Source organism: Brachyistius frenatus, unplaced genomic scaffold, assembly GCF_029030835.1.
Source record: "Brachyistius frenatus isolate BFR_SWC_R1_liver_20210118 unplaced genomic scaffold, ASM2903083v1 Contig_11, whole genome shotgun sequence".
Classification (NCBI taxonomy): Eukaryota; Metazoa; Chordata; class Actinopteri; family Embiotocidae; genus Brachyistius; species Brachyistius frenatus.
This window is the reverse complement of record NW_027210610.1, coordinates 498,494-516,933: the sequence shown is the minus strand read 5'-3', so window position 1 is coordinate 516,933 and position 18,440 is coordinate 498,494. Positions and strand designations below refer to the sequence as shown.

Below are 18,440 nucleotides of genomic sequence, written 5' to 3'. Positions count from 1 at the left end.
ATGAATGACATGTGAGCATTTAAAAAAAAAAAAAAAAAAAAAAACAACAATGAACCAGTGTTGTGTCATAATCATACAGTCAGCGGCTTTTTTTTCTTAACATATAAAGGCCTCCGAGGCTTTTGACGGACTATTTGTAATGCGTGTCATTCACCGTAAAAATACCCACAAACTTTGCTTTATGGGTAGCTCACACTCTGTTGCATAATAGTCATAATAACCCACGTGCTACCTCTGTATCAAAGAAGCAGATTTCCCCTAACACCACAGACATGGATCTACATGGGATAGTAGAGAAGCAACAACGCTGCAACAGAGCAGCAGCGTATCTTTTTGATTCTGTTTTCTGTGTAGTTAAGCTTCATTCGTGCCCTTTAACGCCCCACAAATCCCGTCCTACCTTTTCCTGGTAAAATATTGAAAGTCTGATTGAAATCAACCGCATGTGACCCCAGATAAACCCATAATATGTATGTTAGCAGGGAATTTCTACAAATGTTGGCACAAATGAACTGATCAGAATGTATGTAGGGGTAGCAGGTCAAAGGTCACTGTGACCTCACAAAACCTATTTGTGGCCAAGAATCGGTACGCTACATTTCAAACAAATGCCCAACAGGTTGAAATTATGAATTTAGGACATCATAATGTTCTGCAAAAACACGTTTCTGGCCGTTATTCAAGAACAGAAGGGCAGATTGTGACCACGTTTTTATAGGATACTGAGTTGGTGACACTGATCTTGGGTGTCCACCTTAAAAATGTGCCGATTGTGTAGATCTTCTGGGCTGTCAAGATTAAGGGTGGATGTGAGGCATCCATGTTTTAGAACAGAGGTTTGGTATGTGTGTGTTAAGCGTCAGTTTGTTATTGTTCACATACAAGAAGCTTATTCAGCTGGTTTGACGGCGCTCAGCTTTGCGAATTAATGTCACAGTTTACAGGACACTTTCATTTTGTCAAAGTAGCAACATCCATATTTGAAGCTTTTTTTTAACTTGGCTCAGCGTGCGAACATGTAGAAGGAATTTGACATGAGTTTTTTTTGTTGTTTCTCTTAATGCATTGACACAATGAAACAGCAGACATGCATCAGAACAGGGCACAACAAAGTTTAACAAAGTCCAAGTTATTTATGTATTTCCTCACGTCACAAAGCGTGGATGTACACTGCATCTTGACTGGTTGGCGGAGACATACAACAGCGAGGCAGTAATTCTAGATATTATCTCTCAACGTTTTGAATGATGACACAATAAGGAGGACGATAAAGTGGAGCTTCAGGTCAAGACGTCGAATTTGGGCGAAATATTGGGCAGGAAAGAAATAGACGCTTCTCTGTTTCCTCTGTTGATGCCATTGATCATTTCTTGTTTGTTACTCACCGAGCTGCTGCTTCTATTGCAACAGATGTTTAATCATTTATTTGCATTTGTTCATGTAGGTAGCAGCAGATTAATGCAGAAATACATGCACACACTTATCAGCAGAACTCCGCGAATGGAAAGGAAATGACCTACTGTGTCACGACTGTAACATCTGGCACAGATAAGAGCTCTGCGCATACGTGGTGTGGGGGAGGAGGAAGAGGGGGAAACAAACAGCATAACTCACTGTTAATCTATGGGATCTGCTCGTGCTTTGTTACACCAAGAACAAACAGAAACAAAATGCAGATGGTGCAGTTTTTAAAAGGTTTCCAGAGGGGGGATATTCGTGTGGATCTGTGGGGACACAAGAATGCAACACTTTATAGTCCGTCAGTCAAACAATTGAAATCTGTTTATATGAACTGAGGTGCAGCAGCTAAGAGAAAAGCAAATAATCCTATTTCTCAAAATGTGAATAAGACAGTGAAATCATGCGTAGTGATGAAGTGTCATTTTTCTTCATTGGTTTCAATTATTAATTGGATTGTTTGTCACTTTGAGTGACATGCACAAGAGTATTTTAAAGAAGTCCATCAGTGCCGTGTGTTTACCAACGTGAAGTTTAAGCTTTCATCCGGAGCAGGCTGTTTTTGTTTTTGAAGCCGCAGTCCTGACCGCGACTTCCTAAAGCGCGGTGCTGAAAAAAATACAAGCACCATTAACACTAAGAGTTCAAATGGGCCCGGCGTTGCTGTTGGACATGTTGTCGTGCCCATTAGAGCAGAAATGTTTAAACCCACCTGAAGTGTCCCAGAGTATTAATCTGCCGCTGAGTCCCCAACCAATTAACTTGGAGGTGCACTAATAATTGTCAGTTTTACAGCACCTTCCTCTTGGGGAGCAAAGATCAGAGCAGGACTCTTATCTCAATAAAAGCAAATGTACGTCTGGAGCTGAAATTTAGCATAAAATAGATTAACCAGGGTTATTTGGGATTATTCGGGCTCATATTGGTCCAAGACCGTTTTTCTCAATGGCAGTATTTTGACGAAATAGCTTTAGGCAGAGCAGTCTGTAAAAGCTGAAAGGAAACCGGCTTCTGCCAACCTAAGGATTTTGTTGGTTTCCCACCATTCAGTATGCCAAAGTAAAATCATTTTGGTATTTAGCCATCGCCAAACCATGCAAACCATTTTAAATCCATTGGAGCCACTAGGAATTATGGATTTGCCTTCCGGGACGAAGTAAAGTCACAGAATGTTTTTTTTGGTTCCAACCGGCACATTTAGAAAGCTGCCTTGCAATGTTGACCCTTGAGGGAAGCCAGAACCAAGGAAACACTCCTATGTCTAAATAAAACTGTTTCATCGGAGAGCAGTTCAGTCGTGTCTCATGAATCAACTGCGTCAGTTAAAAGCTCCAATGTGTAACATTTTACCTTAAAATTTAAAATTAAAAAATTAAAAATTTAAAGCCATCATTTTACATTCAATGTTTAGCAGTGGAGTAAAATGAAAGTCTTTTGCATTTTTACAGCAAAAAGTTAAAGCCAGGATCGGCAGAAATGAAAGCGAAAGAAGAAGAAAGAGAGGGGGAGGGAAGGGGGGAGGGGGAAGATTTGTATAATAAAAGAAGATCGATCAGAGATGAGGTCCTGGACTGCTTAACATGATGATCCATTGAATACTGAACGTTTTTTGGCACGAAGTCGCAGTGAGTTTCCATGCTACGATGGCTGGTTGCCTCAGCTTTCGAGGACAGAGTCAGGGAGCAGTGTCAGGACAAGTCTTGCATTAGTGCCAAAGGGATGCCTTTGTTTTTTTCTGTGTCTCGGCACGTCAGGAAATGTCAGCCCATGTAAAGAGGATCCAATTATGCCAGCGTTCTGCCACAGTCCCCTATAGGCACAACAGGCTGCGGCACTGCAGAGGTCATATTTCCTTTGAGGTAACAGTTGTATGACTGAAACAAGTCACCCTAAAATCAACTCGAAAAATTCACGTCAAAAAAAGAATTTCTTTCAATATAATAAAACACCTTTCAACTTTTTGCCTTGGTATTCTGCAGTGATTTGTTTTGAGGATGTAGTCATAGAAAGAGCTTTAAACATGTACAGGATCATTTTTTTAATCGTTGGCTGATGAATGTCAGCCCACATAGACTAAATAAGGACCTTTAAGTGTGAAAGCCCGGTACTGACCTTGTAATGAGATAATATTGTGACGACAACAACTTTTACTTCTTCTGCTTTGAATTTGAATCCCTTCCTTTCAGTGTCACCACTTCCTGCCGGGTGCTGATGACAACATCGCAGCGACGCCTCTGTCCAATCAGGGGTCGGGATGAGCCTCTGTGCAGGGCAATGTTATACGGCATACAGCACAGGGATTACAGCCTCTAATCCGCCCGTCATGAAAACCCAACAAGGGAAAAAAAAAAAAAGAGAGAGAGAGAGAGAGAGAGATCATGATAGAATAACAAATGGCGGATGTTGGGAACAAGATGACAGCGGAGGAGATTGATTTGGAACCAAACGGCATCTTTAGCCATGTGGAGGAGTGCAAAATCCTGATGTGGGGGGCCGAAGCGAGGGCTGTCAAGTGAGTGTTCATGCGTGTGCAGGTTTGCTGTGCGTGTTCAATGCTTTGTTTCATAAATGCATCGGAGAGTTCCAAAGTTCATGTGAAGTGGTGAGAGCATCACCGCTGCAGAATAAGCAGAGGATGTGGTTGCAGAGCGTTCTAGTGAAGGTTTCTATTTGCAGGGGTGTGTTTATCCTCGGTGACCGTAAGAGAACGTACACGCTTCTACATGCACGGACAGCTCGCAGGCAAAAGGAACCACATTCAACTTTTTGTAAACCGCCTTTAGTTTTAACCAAACACCGGGCTGGTTCAATGTATGTGTATTTATATGTCACACACGGCATGTCTACATATGTAACCTCAAATTCTCTTTATGAGCTGTTCACAGGAGTTCAAAGTCACTGTGTGAAATAGTTTTTTAAAATCATAATTGCCTCTCTGTTTTTATAGCATACATTTAGAAGCATAAGACACTTCAAGCTAAATGCTGACATCAGCGGTACTTATAAGGCAGTATCCAGCAGAGTGATGCCGAGGTTGTGAGTTCAAGCCTCACCTGGAGTGATGAAGCTTTACTTCTTTGTCTTATGTACTAATACCAAACACACAGCGGTATATTTCTGCCCTCGGATCCATCCCATCATTGTGAACATAATGCCATAACTCAGAGACAAAAATGGGAAATTGGATCATATTTCACATTGCGTTGGATAGTGAACTGGTGACAATAATCTTTAGTGTCTGCCTTGAAACTGGTGATTGTATTGATCTTCTTAGTTGAGTGAAAGATGTGTTTAAAGCATCCATGTTTTAGAGTTTGTTGCGTCTTTGCAGCAACATCTGTAAAAACTCTACGAGAACATTTAGACTCCAGAAGCTACAGTGGTGCATTCGGTCAGCGCGCGGAACTTGCAGGACAGTATCCAGCAGAGTGATGCTGAGGTTGTGAGTTCAAGCCTCACCTGGAGCAATAAAGCTTTACTTCTTTGTCAAATTAGGCTACTTCAATTAGTGTAGCTTCAGCGTGTCATTGTTAACTAATACCAAACAGACAGCGGTATATTTCTGCCCTCAGATCCATCCCATCATTGTGCAATGAAGTTTTAGTTTGTTTGTCATATTTTACTACATGAATCAATATAGACTGAGCATGTTATTGTTGAGTAAGTTATTTGTTTTGTTGAATTATGCCACATTAGGTCATTTCAACAAATTTGTCACAAACAGCCATTTGTCTCAAGAATGAAGTGATTGGATTTTGGTGGTCAACTGGAAAATAGATTGTGAGCAGTCCAGACGCTCCAGTGGCGCAATTGGTCAGCGGGCGGTACTTATAAGGCAGTACCTAGCAGAGTGATGCTGAAGTTGTGAGTTCAAGCCTCACCTGGAGCAAATAAGCTTTAGTTTGTTTCTCAAATTGTGCACATTGGCTTTGATTTTTAAACCCAGAGGCTACTTCCATTTCTAGATTAATTTGGCCTCCTAAAGAAACCAAACCAACTGGGCAAACATACCAGAGTTTGTTTTTACCAAATCAAACATCTCCATCCTCAAACAAGTCAAACAATATGCACTTAATGCAACAAGACATTGTTTCTAACAGCCTTGTTGTCCATGGAAGCGCGTGCTCCTCCCATGCTATCGCTGTGCTGCGACTCCCATATGCAGCTGAGTAATCAAAGTCATTATTTTTCCAAACTCTCACCTTTACTGAGGCACAAGTTCACACCTGTTCTGTTGCCACTGCCAGGAAATGTACAAGATCACTCCAAATAGACATGGGTGCTTGTGTGAGAGTGGCTTCACCAGTAAATAGGATGCTACCATTTTAGTGGAAACATAGACACCCAAACTTAATGTACTTTACTCGGGAGGATATCCAGAGAGACTGTGTGTGTGTGTGTGTGTGTGTGTGTGTGTGTGTGTGTGTGTGTGTGTGTGTGTGTGTGTGTGTGTGTGTGTGTGTGTGTGTGTGTGTGTGTGGCTACTCTGCGGAAGCACACCACGTCCTTTCTGTATCCGCATGTATTAAGAAATCCTCCAGCTGCCGCCGTTGACAATCTCTCAGCTCGTTAGACTTGGCCAGAAGTCGGAATATCAGCTCCAGCTCCACGATGGAAGAGATTATTGTTTGGCTAATGGCTTTATGGAACGAGGGGGGAGAGCCTGTAATTTCACTCCCAGCCACGAATCACTGAATGATTCACAGCTGAAATCTACAGGAGCTCCTCGTTGGTGGTCGCTCATTACTTCTCACCAGAGCCCCATGCAGATGTCCTTTTATCCAGTAATAGCCCCTTCTCTCGTGCACAATGACTTCCACTTGGCCCCAGCACTAATCTGACTTGAGAAATACTCATGTTTTCTCTAAATGAGCTGCAGCACAGACACATTTTTTTTTGCACATTAAATGTCATTTTAGTAAAGTGAATGGAAAAATCTATTTGGAAAAGAAGAAGTCCACCTCAATAGCATCCCTATAGAGGCAAATCTCTAATAAAGTAATTTGCCTTGTGAATATTTACTGGTTGATTTTTCTTAAATGTCAAGACTCAAAAATCTAGTTAGAGTTCGGGGTTGTGGACTAAATAAAAGGAACACTTGTTAATTGAAGTTATCTATGTATGCACTGAAATTGAATTTCAGATCCTTCACACTTGAACTAATATCCATGGAAATAAACATGTTCTCCTGACTGCAACATTGGTAATTTATCATTGATTGTATTTTAGACAGGGGTATAATAAAAGAAAGACGAGAGATCATTTGCTTCAACCCCTCGACTCTAACAGTAATAGTGTAATCTTAGACTTAGGTTTTTATGCCTTCATGCCAGTGACAGACACCGCTGGACGCATTGTGTGTTTGTTGTCCATCTGTTGGTCCCAAGCTCGTGAATGTAATATCTCGACAACACCTTGAGTGTATTTCTTCAAATTTGGCACAAATGTTCACTTGGACTCAAGGGGTGACTGATCAGGGTTTTAGTGGCCGAAGGACACTTGCAAGAATGATGCTGAGGTTGTGAGTTGAGCCTCACCTGGAGCAATAAAGCTTCATTTCTTTAGTCAAATTAGGCTACATAAATCAGTGCAGAGTGAGACTGAGCGTGTCAATTGTTCGTATCGTATTTCTGACTGTACCTCTATATTTAAAGCAATGTCTACTGTCACGGCTATAACTTTGTTCTCTCAGACTACAATTTATTGACCGAGCATCTGAAGTCATGAGAATTCCTTCGCCACAGATATTATAGGAGTCTGTACGAACATGGATGTAAACTGAAACTTGACTGGTTGGTGGATGCACACACATTAATGTGCCCCCAAGTGCATATTTAAGACTCTCACAGAGAATTGAGACCGCATTTTCGACCAACTCAATCAGTTAATTATTTCTGCCAACAGCAATTGTTATTTCAGCCGACAAAATCTAAATTTAGAGGCTATATTATCTGTAGCCCTCTGTTAAAATTAATGACCCATTGTTTTAAATATGACTCTGAATTGTGAATGGTAAATGTGCCTCAGTTATTATATTGCGAGCTGCATAATGTGCTGTGTGCGCATGAACAAAATGGTCAGTTGCAGTTTGTGTTTTTTCCTCGGCACATTAAGTTTGGTCGTTATCATGTGACACAGTAGCAGCAGGACGGTGCTGAGGCTGTGTGGTGCGTTTGCGGCTTTAACGTGTGTAACTCAGGAAAATAAACAATGACAATGGTTTCTTATATTAAAAGCTGTCATTTCATTCTGCCTCATGAGCGCCTGGTTAAAATCCACTCTCGAGGTATGAGGGGAGATATATTCCCGTACAACTTCCACTGAAACATTTCTAACAGGAAAACCCTCTAAATGCCTGTCAACTCATTAACCAGCTCACAAAAGGAGGAGTGCACTTAGACTGCTTAACCTAAAGAATGAGAGCACACTCAGCTGCAGTAAGATTATCCATGTCTTTGTTCATAGAAGGCTTACAGTATGTCTTTCTGAGTGAGAACTTTACATACGAGAAGCCTGGTGCCACCTTGTGGTGTTTGAGCGAAGCTGCATTGACGATCCTCCAAAACTCTGCTACATTTTCATCACTACAGAAGCTCCAGTGGTGCAATCGGTCAGCACGCGGTACTTATAAGGCAGTATCCAGCAGAGTGATGCCAAGTTTGTGAGTTTGAGCCTCACCTGGAGCGACGAAGCTTTGTTTGGTTTCCTACATGAATCACTGTTAACCTTAACAAAAGTCATTGCTTTCACCACAGTTTATATTTATATTTAGCTGACACTTTTATCCAAAGTGACTTACAACACACCGATGGTACACCATCGGGAGCAATTTTAGGGTTCAGTGTCTTGCTCAAGGACAATTAGGCATGTGGACAGGAGGAGCTGGGATTGAACCACCAACCTTCTGATTAGTGTGCAACCCACTCTACCACCTGAGCTACAGCCTCCCTATTAAGTAATATAATTAATTAATAATATTGATTATTATTAATTAATTATATTAAGTTGAATATTTACATTTGGCCAAATTTACATAGAAGAATAAGATTGTGTGAATAAAACAGTGGACTCTTGCTTGTACTCCCTCAGCAGCAAGTATATTATACATTTATTTGAAGTCCTTGTCATAAAGTGAGAATTAAACACCATAAAGTTACAATAAACATCACACAAGTTCCGTATAATTCTGCATTGTGCTGCAGATGATTTGGAGGGTTTCAGGCGGACTAGTGACCTAAACGGATTAATCAGTTTGTTGATTCTGGCGTTCGCCTCCACGCTGTATCTGTCCGAGCCCGCACCGTCAGGATACATGGACTGCTTTTGAGTGGATGCAAATTCTGTCTCGCGTCTGTGTTTACTCAACAAAGTCAAACTCAACAAGTTTTTTGGGGCTTTTTGTCGTCATGTGTCCGTGAACATACTTTGATGTGAATTGTCCTACAAACCCATTTATGCTGTGTGTTGTCCAGCTGGCAGACGTAGGGGGAGGCAGCTAGCATGGATGAGCTGGGCAGCAGGAACAGCAGCCTCCAGAGGAAGAAGCCACCATGGCTCAAGCTGGACATCCCGACCATCCAGCTGACGCCGGACGACGGCCAGGTAAACACACAACACTCCAGTACAGGTCGCAGTAGCAGAACTATGGTACACGAACAGTTTAGACAAGTATTACAAGAGTTGTAACATTTGGTGTGCAACTCAAAATTCACGAGCATGAAAAGTAACTCTTGTGTCGTGTGATGACAACTGAACTATTGGACTGACAACTGAGCAACATCAATGCGATGAGGAAGACAGTGAGATACGACTGAAAGCTTCAGTTCTAGCTAATCACTTCTCTTACAGAGCTTTTGCTTGTTTATTTAACAGACTTTCACTCAGGCAACCATAACTGAGTGTATCACCTGTGTGTGTGTGTGTGTGTGTGTGTGTGTGTGTGTGTGTGTGTGTGTGTGTGTGTGTGTGTGTGTGTGTGTGTGTGTGTGTGTGTGTGTGTGTGTATGTTTGCACGTGTGCATGTGTAGCAGCCAGTGAAGCGCCTGCGCAGTCTCAGCATGCCGGGCGAAAACCCGCAGACCTGCATCGCTGCCTTGGAAACGTCCAACAACTACCTCAGACCTCCTCTGGAGAGACTGCCTTCCATCACCCAGTCCATCAAGAGGTTAGACACACACACACACACACACACACACACACACACACACACACACACACACACACACACACACACACACACACACACACACACACACACACACACACACACACACACTCACATAGAGATACACGTTCATTAAAGGCTTATTTTCTCCAGCTTCTAATTTTCTTCTGCGTGGAAACTTTTAAGTCTAAGAATTCCTCCACTAAATAACACCTCCCTTCTGATTTAACGCAAACTAATCTTTCTCTGTTTCTTCTCTCTTTTCCTCCCCTTTCTTTGATTTTTCCTTATTTACCTCCTGATTTTCCTCCCTGCCGAACTCTTAATCCGATGTGTGTGTGTGTTGCGAGAAAAGGGTGCGCTTTGAGCGCATCAACACAGTCCCCCCAAAGGGCCAGAGGGGCCCCCGCAGGGTGTCAACCATCCGAAGGCGATCCTGCATTCCCAAAATACTGAGCAGACGGCGTTCGTCTATACCCAAACAGATCATCAGGTACAGGAGAGGTGGCGGAGGGGGGAGGTGATTTACTCTGAAACTCATGAACACTGTTTAAACCTCTTGATCTTATGACTTAAGTTTCACCTTGGAAATATGCTCCAACTTATTTTTCTAATAACAGTGAATCAAGGGGCGATGAATACTATTAAAAAATGTCACCTTTAGTGACTAATCTGCACTACATCATCGCTCAATTGCAGTCCCGTTTAACTGTGCTGTTTTAGCATCTTTCAGCTCTTTGTTTTGGTTACCAAATCCGGCAAGTTCACTGTTTTTGATGTTATTTGGACGATACTCATTCATGGTTTTAGGTAACTGCTTTCAGAGAAAACGCCCTGAAACAGTCCGCCACAAGCTGGTGAGCATTATTCAGTTGCCAACAAGCCAGATTCAAAACAGCAAAACAGAGTTAAACTGAGGGTGAATATTGGTGAATAGTACATTCACCAGATGCAATGTAGAAACTGGTGGGAAAACAGGCAACTGTTTGCTAACAAGTTTACCCCGTGAACTTGAAAGGTTTGCAGCCTTTTTTTTTTGCAACACACAGATGGTTAAAATATTCTGTTAAAGTAGGCGTACAGCAAACAATGTGTTGTCAGGTATTTTTTTAAATAGAGCGTCATTGCAGAAAATATTTTTCATGGAAGACAGAACCATTTCTTAATACGCTCAGAAGTGTACACAAAGCAGGTTGAAGAAAACCTCAATAGCCACTTAATCCCACAATGTATACTGTCAGAGTTGCACCTCACATGAAAGCCTTATGATAAATAACAACTTCATCCACTTTTTTTTTTTTTTTTTTTTTTGTCCCTTCCTGTCTTTATTGACTGAGGTTTTGCTCTAAAGTCTCATTACTCCACAGCTCTCTTAGTCTCTTTGTACCACAGCTGCGATCCTTCGTCTCTGACACATGCAGGAGGCATACAAGCGGTGTATCAGTGTCGACCCAGGTGACACACGGGACCGCATGGTCTGAGGCAGACGAAATAACACAATTACTCATAGTGACTTACCTAGGTGCCTCGGGCCACATCAAAGCAGCGGCTCCTTGAACAGCGTTAAATCGAACGTAAACGTTTGAACACGGAGCCAAAACTGAAACCCGGAGACGCTCTCTTCAAAGGGAGGGGTCCTAATGTCTTAACTTTATCATCCCACGGTTTATTAGCTTTGTACGTGTGTTTGTGGGAGAGGGACAGAGCGAGTGTGTTTGATGTTTGTGAGAGAATTTAATGGGATTTAGAGGGAGTTTATGTGTGTGTGCGTGACTCGTGGAGATTAGCTGAGGTACCTCCTCCTCAGAAGACTTCATAAATCGAGGATAAATCTTTACTCTTCTAACAAAGTGTGTGTCTGTGTGTGTGGTTTGCTCTGAACTGCTGGTTTGTACAGTGAGGGGAGGACACCTTGATGTTTGTGGATCTGGAGGACAAGCGGAACGCTCTTCATGACTCACTTTTCATGTTAAGGAGCCTTTCAGGCAACAGAGTCAAACGGTTCACACAGTTATTTACCATTTAGTTACCCTGATGCTCATAATGATAGGTGTGAAGCTCACACACTCAAATGGACTTCCTTTAACTGCAAAGCAACTCCAAGCAGAGATTCAGAGAAACTAAACATTTGTGGCACTGCTGCCCCGGTGTGTGTGTGTGTGTGTGTGTGTGTGTGTGTGTGTGTGTGTGTGTGTGTGTGTGTGTGTGTGTGTGTGTGTGTGTGTGTGTGTGTGTGTGTGTGTGTGTGTGTGTGTGTGCGCGCGTGCGTGTGTGTGCGTGTGTGTGTGTGTGTGTGTGTGTGTGTCATGTTCAGGCATGTCCCGCGCTGCCCTCCCTCTGTCTCTCCTCCCTCCTAATGTGTATGATGATCTTTCTTCTCTCCCTCCTTCTAATCTTCCATTTCCTGTGAAGAGCCGTTATGTTAGAGGGAGAACTGGTGTTTACACACACTCCTGCAAAACAAGGCAGAATAGACAGACAGACAGACAGACAGACAGACAGACGGAGAGAAGGAGAAGGACCTCACTGATGGTGGACATTGGTGCTCTGGATACTCACTGGTACTCAGTTTGACAAGGACCAGAGTCGCTGTCGGCGTTTCCCAGTAGGTCACATCCTTTTTATGTGAGCTCTGGAGGAGGGATACTGGGAGGCCGGCCAGCTTCTGACACTTTCACACACTCTCTCGCACATACGCAGTCATATGGAAATTTCTGTTGTGTGCTGGTGACACAACTTCAGGAAATGCAAAAATCCTCCTGCTCTTCAGTGAGCAGGATCTGCTCTTCAGTGAGCAGGATCTGCTTTTACATCTGGATGTTCAGATTCCCGTCTGACCGAGGAGATCAACGCCAGCTTGCCTCTGACATTTGATTAACTGAGCGGGACAGGGATGTTTAACAGAGTCTGGACATGTGTTGATCCTCCTCTCTTTGCATAACAGCGAGGTACCGCTGGCCTGGATATCAGGAAATCCCCTTATGGAACACTGTATGTGTGATCTGCAGAGGATCAGTTTGCGTTCGGCGGATCAGGGTTTAATGCGGGTCGGGGTTACCCCGGGGGAAGTGTGTTAGTGATGCTGGTGATGGAGGTGACTCGGCTCCACAGCCCCCCGCCCTGCCAGGTATGACCCAGACCCTGAACCCCACCCGGAGCTCTCTGGACAGGTGAGTGGGCAGCTGGAAACCAGAGCAGAGCAAAAAAAATGGGACTCAACTCGAGACACTTTGGAAAGCGAATGGAAACACTCCACTTAGCTCTGTTGATGTTTTATTTCTTTGGGGGGCAGATTAAGCTTTACTTAATGAACTTTTTATGATTGCTACCATCTACATGTAATACATGAAATACTGTTTTGTCATCTTGGTATTTTTGGAGGATAGTTTGGGAAAATAGGCTTATTAGATTTTTAGCAGGAAGCCAGATAAGAACCAATCTTCTCATCTGATTTGCTGCAAGTGTAAATTTCCCCAAAAAACATCAGCTTATTCCTTTAAGTAAAAAAATAGCAATACAATAAAAAATAGTCTAAAAGTCAAAGAGCTGCATTTAATAATTTACCCAAAGCAAGTTACCTACTTATATTAGCAGCAAAATGTGTCTGAAGTACGAACGATAATAATGGCCCGCCATATGATAAAGGCAAAGCAACATTATTTTTATAGCACATGCTGATATATTTATCTATTTATTCGATTATTTGTGATGCCTTAACACGTAAGCATGCAGTTAAATGTTGTAGCTTGACAAGCTAGACCTAAGTTAACTGCTTCATATGATGTTTATAAAGTTGATTTGTTTAAATGTGTATTTTTAGACCTCATTTTCTATCTTTTGTGTAATATCTGAAAATGAAAAGTAACTATTTCTTAAAGACAGTAAAAGCTACAATATTTGCATCTATTACTTGGAGTAGAAGTGGAGCAAGAAATGGAGAACAGGCATCAAATTTGTACGGAAGAAGAGTACTCGAGTATATGTACTTAGTTCTTGCACAGTTTTGACTCCGTTTTGTGCCCCAACATTTCATTGACTGTTGTGGCTACTGTTACTTCAACTTCAGATGTTTGAAACATCATAATTCCTTCTCTTTTAATCACAATTATGGTAATCTGATACATCAGCCTGGAAGTAACACTAAACCTTGTTGACGGATTTATCCAATCAGAAAAGTAAATCCTTATTTTCAGTGCTCATATTTCTCTTCTTTATTTATTCTCCTCTTTATTTGTTCACCAGCACTGCTTGTTTAGATTGTACAAAGCTTTGCTCCTCGGCCGTCTCGCTCCCTGACGAAATGAATGCACATTAAGCCTGTTATTAAAGTCCGGCCGAGCTCTGCTTCGTGCATACCAGCCTTACCTGAAGGACATGAACGCGAACTCATCTGGCTTTAATCTGTGACGTGTGATTGTTTTGTGCTGTTGTCAAGCAGTCGTGAATGTTTTGTTTATGTTTTGTGTGGGTGAAGATGACTCGCATGCTCGTCGGTGCATGTGCACAAATAGACAAATAACCGCAGACCGAAACACACAAATGACATCTGGCCTGAAATAGACCTGTCTTTACAATGTGGCCTAGTTTGTGCTTCATGTTTTATTATTATTAGTGTAAATGTTAGTGCAGCCTTAATTATTAAGCATATTTAAGAAATCGAACATTTTATAACTACAAATAAGTCTTTAAATTGTCTATTGGGATCTCCTCTCTCCCGTATTTCTGTCTCTCTCCTTTTATTTGTTTACGTCTTCTCCTCTCCAGCTTTAGAGTTCCCGTCTGAATCCTGTCTTTTTTTGGTTTTTACGAAATCTATGTCCTCTGTCTTTGACACGACTCTCCAGAGGGACAACAATCGGGCCCCACCCACCCACACCCACCCTGCCCCTGCGCAGCCTTAAAAGGCTTCCCCAGCTGGCGTTTTTCTTGATGATGGGGACTGAGTGTTTATTACTGAATGTTCTGCTCTCCAAACAGTTTCCCTCAGTCCGGCCTCCCACTTGCGATCGGTTTTCACAAAGCCTGGCACGACGAAGGAACTTCGTTGGAAAGCGGGACCTAAATGCACTTCTATTGACTTTAAGTCTAATATAAACAGCTGTGTCAGGTCATCTACTGCGGCAACATGAGGCAGCATCTGCTTCTTCTCTGCTGACAGAACAAAGGGCAACAACTTGTCTCCGGAAACAAGACAGTATTTGTCATGCAGGCGCTCTACGCTGGGTTAACGGTGTCCATGTAATCATACGTGCAAACCCACAAAGAGTGAAATAGAAAGAAGAGCGATTCAAATACAAGAAGAAAAGCTGAAGTGATGTTGTATGAAAGATCTTTGTTATCACCCAACAACTCAATATCCAGCCAAAGCATGTAATACGTCCGTCAGTCCACTAAGAGACCGTGTCAGTGCCACGTTTTGACTTGGCTTAAAAGTACGTTTTCTTAGGTTTAGGCACCAAAAATCATGAGATCTCATAAATATGACATGGTCACAAGTTGGTTAGTGGAAGTGCTGTGTTTGTACCATCCAACCATCTCTGACCTCTTACTTACGTGCACTTCATCACATGACCTCCTACTTAGACCCTGGTTTTAAATGCAAAACGTGACAGTGAGACATTATCCTCTTGTGGACTGACGGTGTATGACAAGATTTGACGTCATGGCTAATCCATATCTGAACCTACAACGTAATTTATGATCAAATTCCTTTATCTTCATTCAGAGGAGCTTATAATGCCATCGAAATAGCTTACAGTACATGCCCCAATCAGTCTGTCCCTTTAATACAGATACAGCAGTTTAAACAGGTTGAATTCATCTTTTTGCAGTTTTAAATCTTTTTTTTTACAAACCACATTAACCTTCCTGCTGTACTCGGGTCTTTCGTTGCATCGAAATGGCTGTGAAAACAGCTCGCGAATGACCCGAGCGCAGCAGGAAGGTTAAGCTATGCATTTTGGCCAACAAGTGCCAACAATAGTCTAGATTTCCAGGTTTCATTACTTTTTTTTTTTTTTTTTTTTAAAGACTTAAGTCTTTTTACATGTGTGGTTCTTTTCATCAGTAAAGATACCAAATCAGCCAACAAATGACCCAAGTTACCAGTCAACTAATCCCCAACAATCAGCTCCAATCAGTCAACTAATCACCATATTGTGGTGCTAATCATGAGGGATACAGAGTTCAGTCTGTCGAGCAATAAGCTCTTTCCTCTGTGGACATTGTGACTCTTCATAGCAGGACGAGCATAAAAAAAATGATAACGATGGCCAAATCAGAGGGCAGTTATTTGTGAAGTTATTGATTACTTTAGTGCTTTTCCTGCTGCGATGTTTCGAAGCGTGTGCCCAGATTCCTTTTAGTTCCTCTCTGCCATGAATGTTATTAATTTCTCATGAGACTCTCCTGAATCAGACATATCAGAATATGGGACATGTGGTTTTCTCTAACCGGAGTCTGTCCTCTCTCCAGGGGTACGGCTGACTGGTTCGGGGTGAGCAAGGACAGCGACAGCACCCAGCGATGGAGGAGGAAGAGCCTGCAGCACTGCAGCCATTTGTACGGGGGTCTGAAGGCGCAGGTGATGAGGGAGATGGAGCTCCACAGCCAGGACAATCTCTCCCTGGCCAGCACTGAGACCCCTCCTCCCCTCTACCTCCCACCCCCCCACCCCAGTTACCACCACCACCATGGCATGCAGAGGGTAGGCCAGCACCAGGGGCACGTTAGGAGGCATCGACAAGTTTACGGGCCGATTATTGACCTTTTCCTTTTATCACTTTTTCTCCCTCACTCTGTCATTGCTTCATTTCACATCAGAATTTTGCTTCGACTCTCGGCTTCGTCGTCTTGCCTACGGTTCGATGGATGGGTTTTTGAAGACGAATACATGAAGCAGAATTTTTATGGGGATTTATTAGAATATTTAATACCAAAAAATTTATAATTTACCTATGATAAACCATAATAACCAACCCCTGAAAGTCACAACCAGTGTAGCACGATTTTAATGATTATATAATAGTATCAATACATAATATTTACTTTAATTTGAATGTTACATGTTAAAATGTTACATTAAATCCAGTTTTTTGTTACTGTTCTGATTGATATATGACAAGTGTGTATTCAAGTGTTTGTCAATTTATTAATAGAAACAACTTCAAATTGTTTGTGCTAAAGCAAATCTGTTTGTAATGCAGCCAGCAAGTTAGCTCGTAATACATGTAATAAAAGTTGGAAACTTGTGATCGTAACACTATTTTTCTCTGTGGACAGTTGAAATGTCCAAACAAATAAGCCTGTAAATGTTTTTGTCGAGAGGTTTTCTCTGTAAATTCTGTTAAAGTGCCAGCTGCCACAAAGTGCAGCTTTTTTAGTGTAAACATGCCATTTTTTTTTGCTTCTCTAATATCAGATTACATTTCAATTTCATTGCAAAATTGACTGTTGCAAGAAACACCACTGGGTTTTTGTGCCACAGTGGACAAATGAGAGCAGTGAATTAACACCTTTTAAACCAGTTGATGAAGCACATTTTAGAAAAAGCTGCTTTTCTTGACACGTCAATCTAACCCTTGTTTAGATGTGTGTTATGTGCATCCCTGCTGTTTACTGATGTATGTGGCTTGACAGTTAAGTTAAAAAATTGTTTACAGTGAAGCAACACCTGTGAACTCTGTGTGTGTGTGTGTGTGTGTGTGTGTGTGTGTGTGTGTGTGTGTGTGTGTGTGTGTGTGTGTGTGTGTGTGTGTGTGTGTGTGTGTGTGTGTGTGTGTGTGTGTGTGTGTGTGTGTGTGCACGTGCAGATCGTAGACCCTTTGGCCCGGGGCCGTGCCTTTCGCATGGCGGAGGAGGGAGATGGCCTCAGTGTCCCGCAGACTCCCATCACTCCCGGCACCGTGTCCCTCTGCTCATTTTCCAGCTCCCGCTCCGCCCTCAACCGGCTGCCACGGCGACGCAAGCGGGAGTCTGTGGCTGTCATGAGTCTGAAGGCTGCAGCGGCACTGATGAAGGTGTTTTTTTTTTTTTTTTTCTTTAAAGAGGAGATTTAAAAAGAAATAAATCCAATCAACATACCACGCTTTGAACTGTGGACATGCTGTAAAGTCACTTTTATAACTTCTAAACTACTGCAGACCCAGATTTTCCAGCAATTTAAATTTCTTGCATAACGTCAGTGCAGATGAGGATCTGCTATAACTCTTCCTCATTACTTGTATTAAAGGCATTTGTAATCTATTCTTGGGGGAACAGCCCCCACACACACTTTAATCTCCATTATTTTGTTTTTGTTGAGAGATTCTGAGAGAAACTACCTTTGATATATTGTTACGTGTCCCCGTGTCCCTGTATATTCATATGTGTGCAGGCATGTTATGTAAACATTGTTTTATCGGGGATTAAGGAGAATATGTTACAGTAGAGTGCAGATGACTCTCTCTGTATGGCCCATTTGCTGCAGACACACAGACATTCGTAGCATTCAGTTTGTTCAGTGTTTGAGTATCTGTGTGTGTGTTGGGGGGGGGGGGGGGGCAGTGTTTGCCACGGGGAGTTTCACTAGCAGATGGTCCATGATAATACACAGCGAATGCTCAGCTATCTGATGGATTGCGCTCAGAATATTTCCAGAGAGCCGAGCTAATCCACTGCTGCTTCATAAACAACCGAAACCACCATTAAGAAATGTGTTTGTTTGGCAGCTTCTACCCACCTGTAACAGATCACACCTGTAAGCCGAGGATGATGTTAATAGAAAACATGGTCTCATTTGCTAATGGTAGTAAAACGTGCATGAAATAATATCACAGGA

At 42.3% G+C, this 18,440-nt stretch overlaps 1 protein-coding gene across 4 annotated transcripts in view; it reads left to right on the top strand.

The window, feature by feature from the left end:
• Positions 1–18,440, top strand: part of rhbdf1b (rhomboid 5 homolog 1b (Drosophila)) — a 40,039-nt gene that overhangs the window by 13,548 nt on the left and 8,051 nt on the right. For 2 of the 4 annotated variants that reach the window (XM_069691304.1, XM_069691305.1), the window contains exons 2-6: positions 8,931–9,060; positions 9,486–9,622; positions 9,978–10,115; positions 16,097–16,328; positions 17,434–17,640. In XM_069691304.1, the coding sequence (XP_069547405.1) occupies positions 8,959–9,060; positions 9,486–9,622; positions 9,978–10,115; positions 16,097–16,328; positions 17,434–17,640 (816 nt within the window). In that variant the 5' untranslated portion in view covers positions 8,931–8,958. Of the gene's footprint in view, positions 1–3,051; positions 3,971–8,930; positions 9,061–9,485; positions 9,623–9,977; positions 10,116–16,096; positions 16,329–17,433; positions 17,641–18,440 lie in introns of those variants that run through there. The other 2 variants (XM_069691303.1, XM_069691306.1) reach the window with 2 other exon arrangements.